Source organism: Ictalurus furcatus, chromosome 22, assembly GCF_023375685.1.
Source record: "Ictalurus furcatus strain D&B chromosome 22, Billie_1.0, whole genome shotgun sequence".
Lineage (NCBI taxonomy): Eukaryota > Metazoa > Chordata > Actinopteri > Siluriformes > Ictaluridae > Ictalurus > Ictalurus furcatus.
Window position 1 is genome coordinate 20,924,061 of NC_071276.1, and position 15,000 is coordinate 20,939,060.

The window sequence follows — 15,000 nt, forward strand, 5'->3', positions numbered from 1 at the left end:
CTGTCTCTCTCACTGTCTGTCTCTTTCACTCCATCTGTGTCTCTCACTGTCTGTCTCTTTCACTGTCTGTCAATCCGTCTCTCTCACTGTCTGTCTCTCTCACTGTCTGTCATTCTGTCTCTCTCACTGTCTGTCTCACTGTCTGTCTCTCTGTGGGTGTATGGCGTGGTTAATCAGCTCATGGTCATGCTCGGCTGTAATCAGATGATGTGATGTGAGTCAGTGAGTCAGTGAGTCAGTGAGTCAGTCAGAGTGAATCAGAGTGAATCAGTCAGAGATAATGAAAGCTAAACGTCGATTTACTGAGCACACGATCGGCCGTGAAATCGTTCTGTTTCAATTCTGCTGTCAAAAGAAATCGTGTTCTCTTCATCTCTTCACGGTTCCCTTTCAGCTCCGTCTCTGTCTCTTTCTGTCTCTTTCTGTCTCTCATGGAATAAGTGACATGAAATTAAACCATTTATCTGATCACGAATAAGAAAACTTTGTCTTGCTAACCGAAATGGCTGAACTAGCCGGCTAATCAGCTAACATTCCATATGAAGTTGATTTTGAGTTGCTAGTTTGTTGTAGTAGGCTTAAGTGGGCGGAGATTACTGTGACTGCAGGTCATGTGACCTGGAAACCCGTTTTTTAATGTTCTGGCCTAGACTGGCTCCGATTCGCTGACACCTTACACCAAACTACGTTGCGTATATAATAATGTTAGCACATCTTCAGCAAGTTTATTCATTTGTTAATCGAATTTAATGTAATTGTCAAGTTTGTAAAGCTAACCAGAGTTGGTTTCTATGGTAACGACAAGGGGCTTCAGTCCACGTACGTAAGTAAATCTGGCGAGAGGCGACAAGGTTGCTGTTTGATACAGCTCTCATCCGGAGAACCGGTATCTCGGATTGCCTTTTCTGAGAAGATCACTCCTTCAGCTGTGTCCACATTAAGGACCCTTAAAAGACCCCATGCTGCCTACCGAGAGACCCTACTCCCGAATCTAACACAAGTGTACTGAACGTATGTAATTGTCCACACAGCTGTGTAAACTCTACTCTTATCTTATCGTCTCTCTCCTCAGCTGTGACGTCGAATGAGAGCTTCGAGGCGAAGATCTGTGGCTCCCCTAAAATCTCAGGCCTCCAGCGCAGCCAGGAACAGAGCACCGTTGTCTCTTTTGCCCCGCCCACGTCGAGTCCCGCCCCTACGGGCAGCCCCATCCCCGCTGCCACGGCAACGCCCAAATCTCCTCCCCCAGTCACCATCAAGAAGGAGTCCACGCCATCTTCTAACCCTGACCCCACCTCACACTTTATAAGGAACCAGTCAGATCTACAGGATCACAAAGTCACACCCCTGAGCCACCACAGCCAACCAATCATCAGCCACCACCATCCTCCGGTCACCAATCATCTGCCGTACGGACTCCACGACATCAGGTGCTGGATTATTCCATTACATATATACAGTACCATAGACTTGTTCTGTTCTCATAAGGTTACTAATATTTTTATTGTTATTTGCTAAATGTTATAATTATCATGAAGCAAAAATTAGCATAAATTAGCATGAAGACGATAATATTCAAACAGTTTCAATGTGTAATGATAAAGTTAGCTAGCACAAATCATTTGGACATACAAGCATTGCTAGCTACCCAGCTAAACATTTCTCAGCTACAGTGAAGCGTTCCCCGGTTCCCGGTTTCCATGACAACTGGCTTTGTCCGTAGTCCTGCGCCACATGCAAAGAATCATGGATCATGGTTAAAATTCTCCACCTTTATACCCCGCCCACTGGAAATCCTCATTTCCGATTGGTTCTCCTGACAGTATGTACTGTACAGTATGCTGTAACGTAACCATGGCAACGGAATCAAGGAATAACAGTTTAAATTTCACTTCGCTGTCCGCGCTGCTGATGAACAGCGTAAATTTACACATGAAGGAGTTTTTAAAGCTTTAAAGGCGACACGGTGTAGGAACGTGTTCATTAAAATCCACGTAAGGACGTAACCATAGCAACAATCATTAACGAGAGCTGATTGATAAAAACCCTGCGAGTGGCTGATTCGGGCCTGACACTTACACGTCTAATTACTCTTCTGTTCGCTGATCACAAATGAAAATAATTATTAGCATGAAACACAAATTAATTTAATGGCTAAGTAAGGAGAGTGAAGTGGTAACGCCTTAGGCGTACTGCATTAGCATTAGCATTAACATTAACATTAACAAACAGCTCGTTAGTGATGTTAACAAGGTAATTAACACTTATATTCATTGATTTTTGTTGTTTTTTGTTATAATTTGAACTCTGTAATGAGCTCTATAATTAACACGACTAAAAACAAGTCCGCAAAATGAATTAATGATGGTGTTTAACTAGCGAAGTTCATTCTCAGTGTGATATAAAATGTAATTTATGCTAATTTATGCTGAACGTCTCAGGTGAAATGAACGCTGGTTAAATGCAGGCTTTCGTTATTGTAGTAATCGTTAAAAAGGCGTAATTGTGTTAAGAATGATGTTATTTTTATTTCAGCTTATTATTTTCTCCAAGAAATGACTCTGAACTTTATCTCGTTAACAGAATTCAGATCTTTTAATAAAAAATGAATAAACTCCACAGTTTTGTTGAGGAGGTGAAGCAGTGTCGCGATGTTAACCATCACTAATCGCTTGTTTTCTCTCTTCTTCGTTTTTCAGCAACAGCCCCTCGTCACTGCCCCCCAAACACCCCCTCCCCCCCTCCCCCGCTCCCCCCCTCCCTCTGTCCATCGCCGCCCTGTCGTCCCCTCATTACCCCCTGCGCTCCTCCTCTCATTTATCCCCCTTATCACGCCATCCGGCCATGTTCGCCCCCCCAACTGCCCTCCCCCCTCCTCCTGCTTTACCCACCAACAGCCTGGTGGTCCCCGGACACCCGGCCGCCACGCCCTACCCAGGTAAGAACACCTCCACCTCCACCATCATCACCCCCGACACCTGTACATGTAGGGCCTGTGCTCAGAGCTGCACCACACACACACACACACACACACACACACACACTCTCTCCACCGTTACACTGTCACTGTAACAGGGTTATGATTATATACACTCCACTCCCGGAACCTCGACACTCAGGGCTAAAGATTCAGTATTAAATCTGCAGCATTCTAGAGTTATTAATGAGGTTCTAGAACCTGAATCCAGTTTGTATTTTTTGTCACTGTGACATCATCAGGGTTCTTAGCCAAAGAACTTAGTTTAAGGCCTGTTTTTATTACCGCTATCATTCCAGAACTTTCACTGGGGTTCTAGAATGGGACTCGCTGTGCGCCACTGTTGCTAAAGATCAAAGGCCTGAAGGTTTATTATTATCACGACCGTTCTAGAATTGTCGTCTGGGTTCTGTTGAAGCTCCAGTTCTAGACTGAGTGAGGTTCCAGAACCTCGATCTGCGTGGTCATTTTTGAATCGTAATCTTGTGACGTCATGACATCATGAGGCTTCGATCAGAGTTCTAGAATGATCCATTCCAGAGGTTCTAGAACTCGAGTTTGGATCATAACTTGTGAAATAGAACTCACTGTGACGTCACCAGGCTCTGTGATTAAAGATCAAACGTCATTAATGTTCTAGAATGATCACCGGGGTTCTAGAGCGTGACTCTGTGGCATTGCGGTTAAAGATCAGAGGCCTGCTTTGTTATCATTAGCCTTCTAGAATTATCACTGGGGTTCCACACTGGAAGTCGGTTAAATATCAGAGCCCTGTGTTATCATCACTCACAGTCTACAATTCTGATCGGGGTTCTAGAATGGAATTCCGTCTCGCTGGGACGACATCATCAGGGTTTGTCGTTAAAGACCCCCGGGGTTCTAGAGCGGAACTCGCTGTCACATCACCAGGGTTCGTGGTGAAAGATCAAAGCTTTATTATCACGATCGGGGTTCTAGAATGGGAACGCTGCGTCAGTGTGACATCATCAGGGTTTTGGTTATTAAAAATCACAGGCCTGCTGTGTGCACTGTAAATCTGCTCAGTATGAATATAAACAGTAATACTTATATTTCCGGAGCTCGGCTATACGATGAGAAGAAGACTTGCGTTGTTATTTCACCGAAAGTGAAAGTAGAATTGGTTTAAACTAGCCGAAGCGTGTCGGAGTAATGATTAAAGTATAACGACGTGTTTAATGTGGTGTAACGAGTTCCACGTGTCTGGAGGATGAAAAACAAGTGGCCACTTCTGTTCCAGTCCCGCGTCGGAGACGAGCGAAGCTTTAACGCTTATCTCCGAAAACCCGAGCGTGGTTTTCCCTCACTGACTGATGAAAACACTAATTAATGTTAATGAAACCTAATCAGTTTGAGAGGTAAAGTAGCAGATGTTCAAATTAGAGTGTTTACAAACCCTGACACAGGAACCGTTCCATCTTCATGCTTTCTGTCTGCGTTTACGTCTTAACCCGACTGCTGCCGTTTGTGTCTCGCATTCTGACGAGACCGGAACGGCTTGTAGTCATCTCAGTCTCACGTTAACGTTAAATTAGCATTATAATGAGAGTCGTAATGAACTTTTCCCTCATTAATAACACGGAGTGAGTGCAGCTAGCGGCCACGCCCTGAAGAGGGGATAAAAAAAAATGGGGAGAAATTGTAATGTTAAATATAAAGTTAACAGAATGATTTTAACGTCCTGGACGCGGGTTCATTATCATACTAACATTCAGATTAAAATTGTTCAATATCTTTTGTATCACAAGATTGCGTTCACAAAAAAAATGACCTGGGGTGGTTTTCCCGAAACATTCGTAATGCAGCATACTTTGTTATCTCCTTCGTAAGAACGTCGTTCTAATAACGAGCGTTCCGTTAAATTTTTCGTAACTGCCGTAGTATGTAAATTCGTTCGTAAATTAACGACTAGCACTTGTGTGCAGTTCTGGTGCGAAAAGACAGAGGGCGCTAATTGCCATGCAAAACACTTTGTTAGCTGAAAGCCAAAAAAAAAGACAGGAACATTACCACAGCGTGGTTTCGTGAAGCTAGCATGATGTGATTTGAATGCTGATCAGCGCTAACATCCTTGTGAGGTTTAATAACGTGATTGGATTTGGCCAACTCAGTCTACACGCTCACGCAGGCTAGTAGATCAGATTTCTGTTTAAATTCACTCGAGTGTAAACAGTGAGAGCATATTTTGATCAGCGATTAATTGTTTATGTAAACTACACATTATAATTTCTCTTAAGATTTCAGCGTAGCGTTCTCCAGCGTGGTTTCTGTAAACCGTTGAACGCGCTTGCGTCGATCATCCGCTGTTCATAAATCCCGTCTACTACAACTACTCACGACTCGCTCGTTAAATCCGGTGCCTAACGTACGTCCTTTTTTAAGTTGTTTGTTGTTCAGTACGGTTCGGCGTTATCGGTAAACACACCCCTGATCACACAGAAGCATGGCTGCAGCTCAGAGATGGGATGTTTATACTGTAAGACATGTTTGATAATGAAGTTACAATTATTACCTTAAATGGGTGATTAAAGGAATATTTCTAGTCCTTCTTCAAATCGTGAAATAATTTTTATCATCATTATCTAGCTATTTTAATGATACCACTTTTGTTTATTTATTTGTTTGTTTGTTTGTTTACGTATTTAAATTAATTTTAAAGCTACCAAGCGTATGTTAAATGTAATATCTGCTACTGAAAATGATACCGAGGCAGTTGCACTGCAATTGTTCTGCTGTGGTAAGTAAGTAAGTAAATAAATAAATAAATAATATTAATAAGTAGTGATGTTAAAACATCCTTTTTGGGTTGATGATTTAAAAGAAAACGTGAACTAATGAGGTTTTATTCAAAAGAAATTTAAAAAAAAAAAAAAAATTTTTACCACAATAATGAACTCAGTAATAAAAATAGCTACTAAAATAAAGGAAATAAAATACACATTGCATTATTTTTTCAAATTTATTTACGTGATATTGACAAATATGTTATATTGACAAATATGAATATATGATTACATTTAAGTTCTATATATTTAATATAACTGAGGTTTGCTTTAAGAAGCAGAATGGTTCTGGTTTATGGTTAAAGGTGAGTAAATATTATTCAGTGGTGGAATTGTACTTTATTATAAACTACACTTAAAGCTTAAAGGGTTTCTAGAGACCAAAATAATAATAACAACAATAATAATAATAATAATAATAATAATAATAATAATGCTCCATATTACACACTTGATAATAATGTTAAAGGTGTCGTTCAGCCAAAACTGAAACGTCCACAACGTTCCCGTTATTCCAAATGGCGCTCCAAGGCTAATGTAGATAACGTAATGGACGCTAATAGCCACCAGTTTAGCGTGCTCGTCTGTCTCAGTGACATCACTCTGGACAAATGTTTTCTAACTGTATCACTATATGAGTCTCCGCCTTTCAATATTAAGCCACACCCCCACTTGAATCGATTGCTTTAGGCCACACCCCCTACCTAACTCTGTGCCGAATAAGAAGGACCGCTTTCACTCTGTTCACATCTCGATTTCCGCTGGTGGGCGTGTCCTGTCGTGAGTATTGTCACTTGCTATGGTTACCCTGAGGATCCTGATAAAATAATAAGTCTGGACAACTCCACGCAGCCTATCGAAGAGACACGACTGCGGAATCCAGATTTAGTACGTCCTGCTAAACTGGTGGCTATAAATCTTTTGTTGCGTGTTAGCGACATTAGCCACGTCTGGTGTAATGGGGACACTGTACAGGTTTGGCTCTTGGCGGAACTACTCCTTTAATAAGGTGTGTGTGTTTTCTGCTGAGGTGACTCTCGGTTCTCTCTTGTCTTCAGATACCAGCCTGTTGATATCATTCAACCAACCAATCATGTATTGCCAGCCTCATTCGGGGATTCTGATTGGCACATTGTCACATGCAACACTTTTACCTCGACCAATGAGCCCTCACGTAGAAAACCCTCACAGCTTGAATTGGAGAAACAGAGAAAGCCAGGTGACTATCCTCTTTCTCTTCTTTTTCCCGCCGTTTGGTTAAACTCACTGGCCGCCCGTGCTTTTTTTTTTCTTTTTTTGTCTTCCTTCCCCTCTCCTTTTGTTTTTTTTTCTCTTTCTTTTTTTTTCTTTTTTTTTCTTCCCCTCTTTCTGCTCTCCTTCTTTCTTCTCAGAGCATCATGACCTCCTCCGGCAGGAGTTGAACAACCGCTTCCTGGTTCAGAGTTCCGAGCGGGGTCGGGGGTCGGCGCCGGGGGCGACCGGCTCGCCGTTGTCCCAAATGTCGCTCCTGAGGGCGGAGTTTCACCAACACCAGCACATGCACCAGCATCAGCACACGCATCAGCACACCTTCACGCCTTTTCCCGCCATCATTGGGCCGCCCACTGCACCGCCCATGGTGCGTACCGCAGCCAGAAATGTGAGGATAAGTAACGAAAACGACCAGATCAGACCGACCTCCTGCCCTTCACCACCACGCTGGGGTCTACACATCTCCCTACTCCCTACACCCTACTCCCTATTCCCATCATGCACCCTATGTAGCACGCTAACCTAGGGAAGAAACACTGTATAGTTCATAGAAACATCAGCGACAGTCTACTGTGGGCGTGTCCCAAACCACACACACTATTCACTATATAGCGTATAAACACCATCATCAGTGCACTATGGACGTGTCCCAAACCACTCACGTGACGTTATCCTTAGCCAGAAATCGTTACATGAGGGCCTGAAATGAAAATCAAAACGTTAAACGCTAATAAGGTCTTTGCGTGCTAACACCGTATTTCTGACTGTTTGCGGTTCATGCAGCGGACGTGTGTTATTGCTTTCGTATGACTCTAATGGTGATTTTTTGGCGTTTCCTGTTCGAAATTAACGGTGACCTCACCGTTGATGAAAGTCGTGATATTAGCGAGTTATTTTGATAAAAGCTAATCGCTTCCATGTGCCGAGAGGCCATTAAGAGGGAAACGCCAGCAACTAGCCATCGGAAAGCTTTAACATCTCCCCGAGGCATCACGTACCTCACAAAACCTGTGTTTGTGTCTATACACAGAAGTGTTCAGGAGAGAAAAGGAAATGATTTACTGTATATGCATTTTGGCTAACATGAGCTAACATGCTAAGATTCCTGACAGTATTCATATTCCATATTCATGAACGTCCTAGTCTTTATTGTCAGTGCTAAAAAGCTAACACGGTTATTTGACAGGATTTCTCTGAGAATTCAAAAAAAAATTCACATTCTTTACTGTTAATGCTCGCTAAGAAACTTGAAAGGAGCTAACCTGGTGCTATTTCTGACAGAACTTAGAGTATATGCCATATTCAAAAAAAAATACACATAACATTAGCCACCTAACTGTAACCTGCTGGCTTATATAAGCTAGCCTGACAGGATTTCTGAGAGGATTTTTACTCTGATTCATAATGATAATATTCTACAGTGATAAACTAGCTTGATAGCTAATATGAGCTAATCTGACAGGATTTCTGAGAGGAGTTTTTTACTCTTATTCATAAATGTTAATCATTTTCACTGCTAATTCTATTCTCCCCCACTGCTAACATGAGCTAATGGTTAGCTCATGTTAGCAGTGGGGGGGAATAGAATTAGCAATTTTTAGCTGCTAACCTGACAGGATATCTCAGAGGAATTCTGACTCATTGATAAATGTACATAATTTTCCCTTCCAAGTTTAGCTGGCTAGCTAATATGAGCTAACCTGACAGGATTTTCTGAGAGGGTTTTTTTTTAAACTCGTATTCATAACTGTTCATGATCGTCACTGCTAGCACTAGCTAGCTAATATTAGCTGACTGATTTTGAGAGGATTTTTAAGTGTCTATAATTATATGAGATAACCTGGCAGGATTTTTGAGAGGGGTTTTGACTCGTATTCATAAATGTTAATAATTTCTACAGTGATAAACTAGCTTGCTAGCTAATATAAGCTAACCTGACAGGATTTCTGAGAGGAATTTAAGTCAGATTTATCATGTAAAAATTCTACAATGATAAGCTAGATTTTAGCTAATATAAGCTAACCTAGCAGGATTTTCTGAAAGGATTTTTTAACACTCGTATTCATAAATGTTCAAATGTAAGCTGTTTTTGAGCGGATATTAAGTATTTATAATTGTTTGAGCTAACCTGACAGGATTTCTGAGAGGGGATGTTTACTCTTATTCATAAATCTTCATAATTTGCACTGCTAATTCTAGCTTGCTAGCTAATATAAGCTAACCTGACAGGATGTTTTAGTTGTATTGATACATGTTAATATTCTACAATGCTAAACTTGCCTTCTTGCTAATATAAGCTAAGCTAAAAGGATTTCTGACATGATTGATTAATAAACGCTCATCATAAACACCATCACGAACATCTGGGGACATGTCCCAAACCACACGTCTCACACACCCTGTGTAGGGTACACCCTTGGACAAACGTTGCACTCTCACCAGTCCAGCCGGGCTGTGTCCTAAATTAACCCTTCTTTCCCTCCGCAGTGACCGGTCGCTAATCTTCCCTCCTCTTTTTCAGAGCTGATGTTGGCGTTGTGATTTTCTCCCCCAGCTGAAACAGCAGCCGGCTCCCTCCCTCTTTCCTTCCCTCCTTCCCTCCCTCCCTCCGGCTGATCGCTTTAATTAATGAAGTCGTGCGTGTGTGTGTGTGTGTGTGTGTCTCTGTGTGTGTGTGTGTGTGTGTGTGTTTGTGTTTATGGTTATGACTCGCCTGAGCAGCTGGCATTCCACACGGAAACACGGAATACTCTTAATTGTTAAACGATGAAATATGGCGTCTTAATTATGGCTTTAATTAGTGCAGACGGGGTGTAGTGGAGCTGTGTGTGGGTCAGAGAGTGTAACACACACACACACTTTTCTCTTAATGAGTAGGAAGAGCCGTGTGTATGTGTGTGTATTTCAGACAGATCTTTCTCTCGCGCTCTGTGTTTCTTTCTTATTTTCTTTCTTTCTACCTGTCACTCTTTCCTTCACACTTTTAGCTGAAAATGAATTGCTTTTGTCTTTTGTGGGTTTTTTCTTTGTTTCCATGTCTTTCTTGTTTTTTTACACTCTTTACGCTCTCTCCCTGTTATTCTCTCCATCTCTCTTTCTGTCTGTCTTTCATATTCTTTGTCCCACACTTTGCCTCTCTTTCTGTCTCTTTATATTCTTTCTTTATTTCTGCCTTACTCTGCCTTTCTCTCTCTCACTCTCTCTCTCGCTCTCTCTCTTATACTTTCTTTCATTTTTTCTTTCTTTCTCTTTCTGTCTTTTTCTCCTTCTCACACTTGGGCTAATGGAGCAGAACCAGACTTCACTATGTCCTTCATGTGTGTGTGTGTGTGTGTGTGTGTGTGTGTGTGTGTTAGTTAAAGGGAAATAAAGTGATCCTTGTCTCATAATCGTCTGAAGGAGAACGCTGTAAAACACGCACAGGTCCGATTCAGACTCGGGCTGTGTCCCAAACGCAGTGTGTGGTTTAAACATGTGTGTATTAGAACAGTAAGGAAACTGCTAGATAATTGCTTAATTAGCAGTTAGCATGTGGGATTAGCACAAGAGGACACAGGATCAATAAACACGTGTGACCTCCAGCTCGCTGTACCAGATAACGCAGCTTTACACTTGACACTTTTTTATTTATAAGCAGCAGTGCATTATGGGTAATACGCTACGCACACTCCCTCGCAGCCTTAAGATGGCTGACGCTCTAATAATTGCAGAAGAAAAATCAATCAGTGTTTGGGACAGAACCTTAAAATGGCTGATGTTCTGGTCTAACAGCTGACTATGGAGTGATGAACCCTAGCATTTGGGACAAGGCCAACATTAAATAGTGTGGAGTTGTGTCGTTTGGGACACAGCCTGACCTTCTTAAACACAGCTGAGAGCCTTGTAAGAACACGACCTAGGGAAAGAAGGTTTTAACGCCCTAAAACCATCTAGTACAGTAAGAACACTAATGAGACATAAACCGTAGCATTTGATTTGGGACAGAGCCTTAAGAAGAATGCCATTCCTGTATAAACATTCATCAGAAATAAGTTCTAGATCTAGTGTTTGTTCTTGTAAGAGCAATAAACAGTGAAAAACTTTTGGAGCATTTGAAACAGAACCCCAGAATGTTTTTAGTTTTACAGGAACTAGAAATGGTTCTGGATGTTCTAGTAAGGCATAAATATTTGGATTTGGGTTAGGAACTTAGTAGGAACACTCACTCGGTGTAAATGATACAGGATTTGGGATGGAACCCTTTAAAAGGTTGTCGATCTAGTAAAAACCATAAAGTGAGGAATGTATTATTTATCATTTATGACCCCACAGCAGCTCTACACGGCTGCGTTTGGGACGGAGCCCTTTGTTCTTCGTGCCGCTTTAGCGAGGTGACATCACTCTCGACCCTGCACTCAGGACATCGGTGTTATTTTCCGAGGGTTTTACCAGCGGAACGTATCGGAATGTTTGATTTGCCGCGATTGCACGAGAGCAGCAGGAGTTATGTTATCTGCGTCCTTTGTTTGTGCGGGTTTGTGCGTTTGATGTGCCGCTGGCCGGCTGTTTCTCCGTGTAATTGTGTAATTGTTTGAGCGAGCGAGTGAAATTCGTTCGCTAAGCTTCGTCTGGTTCTCGTTGTTCTGTGTAAACACGCCGCTTCCTCCTCGGCCGTTACGCAGCTCTTTCATCTCCTGTTTGGTCACACATGCTTTCCATTTAAACACGATTTGTAGTGCTGATGTGTTTTTTATTTCTCTCCCCCATGCCTCTTGTCTCTCTCTCTCTCTCTCTCTCTCTGTCTCTCTGTCTGTCTGTCTGCCTGTCTCTCTCTCTCCTCTTACAGTTTGACAAGTACGCCCCAAAGCTGGACAATCCCTTCTTAAGGCAGTCGAGTGTAAGTGTAAAAGCCGGAGGATCACAGCAGAGCAGCTTTCACAGATTAAGGATTACGCAACAGCACTGATCTGTACAGAAGCTCAAACACCATAACACATCTATACCTTTTATTTACACTCATCGTTCTGTCCAGGAGAACAGGATTATTTCTTCAAATCTTAAGGAGTTTAAAAAAACGGACATGAAACATTTCTGGATTTTAATCATATGATTAATAACTAGTGACGTAATTAAACCGAGAGACTTCCATAAAAACTTTTATAAAAAATCCCGAGATACAATGATCATTATCTGAACATCTGGATATATCAGAGCGTCGTTTTCCCGACGTAACGCCATCGTTTTCTCAACTTACAGAAAAGATTTCCTGAGATAAAGGGATCTTGCGATAACCAAATGTCCTCCTGAGATCATTTTTTAGAGAAGTTGATAGAATCAAATGTTCAAGTTTTCCAGAGATCACAGAATCATTTTTTAAAAAAGATTTCAATATAACAAAATCACATTTTTGTGTGAGATGACAAAATAGAAATCTTGCGGTAACGAAATGCATGATTTCCTAACATATATATATAATATACTTCTGTGCTTATGTGGATGTAATGAAATGATGTTTTACTCAGAATTACGGACTTCTGGATTAGATTAGGGATTATGAACGCTTTCGAACAACAAAATGTTGTTTTCCTGCGATAATTTCCTAGCAGAATGTGGGCGGAGTCATGCTGCACTCTTTTTAACTCCACCTACTTTCTGTAATACTTTATGTAACAGCGGCAGGATTTATTTTCATCTTACGTTAACGTTAACTACCACATCACAAACGCTTTAACTAGCTAGCTAACTCAGCTAACATCACCTAGCTAACTAGCGCCACCTTGTGGTTAACAGCTGGTTTATTAAGTGTGTATAATGTACAGTGTGGTTATGAGATTAACACAGACCCCCTTTATATAACTCATTACAAATATCAGGTTCATCAGAGATTATTATTATTATTATTATTATTATTATTATTATAAGGGTCAACACTCCTGTTAGATCACTAATAGACGTGTGTTGTAGTGTTTACAGACGGTGGTTGTATTTTAATTCTCCGTGTGTTTGTGTTGTGTAGTTTTTTTCCTCGTATCCTCCAGCGATGCCGGGAATGCCTCCTCTCCTCCCTCACCCCGGCCCCTTCAGCTCCCTACAAGGAGCCTTTCAACCAAAGGTCAGAACCTCGCACCGCACCACCGGTTATTATCATTAGCATTGTTATTATTATCAGTTTCATTCGGTTTTTTATTCACGTGTGTGTAAAATGTAAATATACGATGTGAGGATTTAGAGGTTCAGTTTGTACGATGCTAAGCTGCTAACTGGTTACCTGCGTTAGTCATGTGATCAGTATTTTAAAAAGATAAAGTTCAGTAACAAGTGAAAAATATTGAAACAAAATAAATAAATACGCTTTCTGAATATTTGAGTTATTTACGTGTAGATGCTTAAATAATTTGGTACAACCCCAAACCCGGAGTATAAATCATTTAATTTAAAAAGCCTTTTAAAAGTGTTTTATTGTTTTTTTCTCCAGGCCTCAAACCCCATTGATGTAGCAGCGAGACCAGGAGCAGTTCCTCACACTCTCCTACAGAAAGATCCACGGGTCAGCCAATCAGAACACACCGTACTGCTCTCAGCCATTCAGAACACACCATACTGCTCCCAACCAATCAGAACACTGTACTGCTTCCAACCAATCAGAACACACCATACTACTCCCAGCCAATCTGAACACACTGCACTGATCTCAGCCAATAAGAACACACCGTATTGGATTGATATTTTGACTGACAGTTGTGTTTTTTTCCTGCAGCTAACTGATCCCTTCAGGACCTCAGTGAGAGTAAGTCTGTAATTGTAGAGATGATATATTGATGACGTATACTGTATAATTAATATAAAGCTGTAAGTAGTGTGTGTGTAATAAAGTTTTATTGTTATTTATTATTGTAATAACGCAGTGTGTAATAAAGTTTTATAACACTTATTCATCGCTGTGTTTTATAGAAACCAGGTAAATGGTGTGCAGTTCACGTACAGATCGCCTGGCAGATCTACCACCATCAACAGAAGCTGAAGGTAATAAACAAACAAACAAACAAACAAACAAACAAATAAGATCTATTTACAGAACATAAACAAAAACATTAAACATAGACAAAAGTTCTGCAATTAACATGATAACACTGTTCATCCAGAGCGACACTTTATACCACATTAACCCCGCCTACCAGAGTGACCCTCCCTAGCATGTTAACCCCGCCTACCAGAGTGACCCTTCCTAGCATGTTAACCCCACCCACCAGAGTGACCCTTCCTAGCATGTTAACCCCACCCACCAGAGTGACCCTCCCTAGCATGTTAACCCCGCCCACCAGTGTGACCCTCCCTAGCATGTTAACCCCGCCTACCAGAGTGACCCTTCCTAGCATGTTAACCCCGCCCACTAGAGCGACAGTTTCTATCACACTAATCCCGCCCACTTGTAACCTGTTTCCACGCTAACCCCGCTCATTATTACCCTGCTAATTATAACCACGCCCACTGTAACCCCACCCACACACTAAATTGAACCTTTCATAAGGAACTATTACTGCTCTTATTATGTTTACAGTTTTTTAATTAATTTTTATTAAAGCTACAATCTCTAACCCCGCCCCCTTTTTACTCCTCACTATTCTTAATTCTTACGCATGTGTTAGTGTGATATTTAATCATTTATAGATTATCACGGTGTTGTATTAAACATGGACTGGATGATTAACTGTTTTAGTGAAATATAAACTGCTGATTTTATATTTTATGGAAGATCAAATTGTGAGGATGTTATTTGGAGCTTTTCTCGTGCTGACGTCTGGTTTCTTTTCTCCGTCGTGGTGCAGCAGATGCAGTTGGATCCTCATAAACTGGATATAACCGGTAAACTGGATTTGTTCAGCAGACCTCCGGCTCCGGGCGTGTTCCCCGGGTTTCCCTATCCTCATGACCTCGCCAGACCTCTCTTCCAGTCTACAGGTGTGTGTTTCTCTCAGACAGGAAGTCATAAAA

General features: G+C 41.4%; 1 protein-coding gene across 8 annotated transcripts in view; it reads left to right on the forward strand.

Moving 5' to 3' along the window:
* fbrsl1 (fibrosin-like 1) overlaps positions 1 to 15,000 on the forward strand; it is a 226,982-nt gene that overhangs the window by 203,706 nt on the left and 8,276 nt on the right. For 5 of the 8 annotated variants that reach the window (XR_008388972.1, XM_053654023.1, XM_053654024.1 and 2 more), the window contains 9 exons: positions 1,073 to 1,430; positions 2,700 to 2,938; positions 7,170 to 7,417; positions 11,855 to 11,905; positions 13,025 to 13,120; positions 13,484 to 13,555; positions 13,766 to 13,795; positions 13,960 to 14,031; positions 14,835 to 14,967. Coding sequence is in view for 7 of the 8 variants with exons in the window: in XM_053654023.1 (XP_053509998.1) it covers positions 1,073 to 1,430; positions 2,700 to 2,938; positions 7,170 to 7,417; positions 11,855 to 11,905; positions 13,025 to 13,120; positions 13,484 to 13,555; positions 13,766 to 13,795; positions 13,960 to 14,031; positions 14,835 to 14,967 (1,299 nt within the window). In the remaining variant the exon portion in view is untranslated. Of the gene's footprint in view, positions 1 to 1,072; positions 1,431 to 2,699; positions 2,939 to 6,836; positions 6,998 to 7,169; positions 7,418 to 11,854; positions 11,906 to 13,024; positions 13,121 to 13,483; positions 13,556 to 13,765; positions 13,796 to 13,959; positions 14,032 to 14,834; positions 14,968 to 15,000 lie in introns of all 8 variants that reach the window. The other 3 variants (XM_053654027.1, XM_053654029.1, XM_053654025.1) reach the window with 2 other exon arrangements.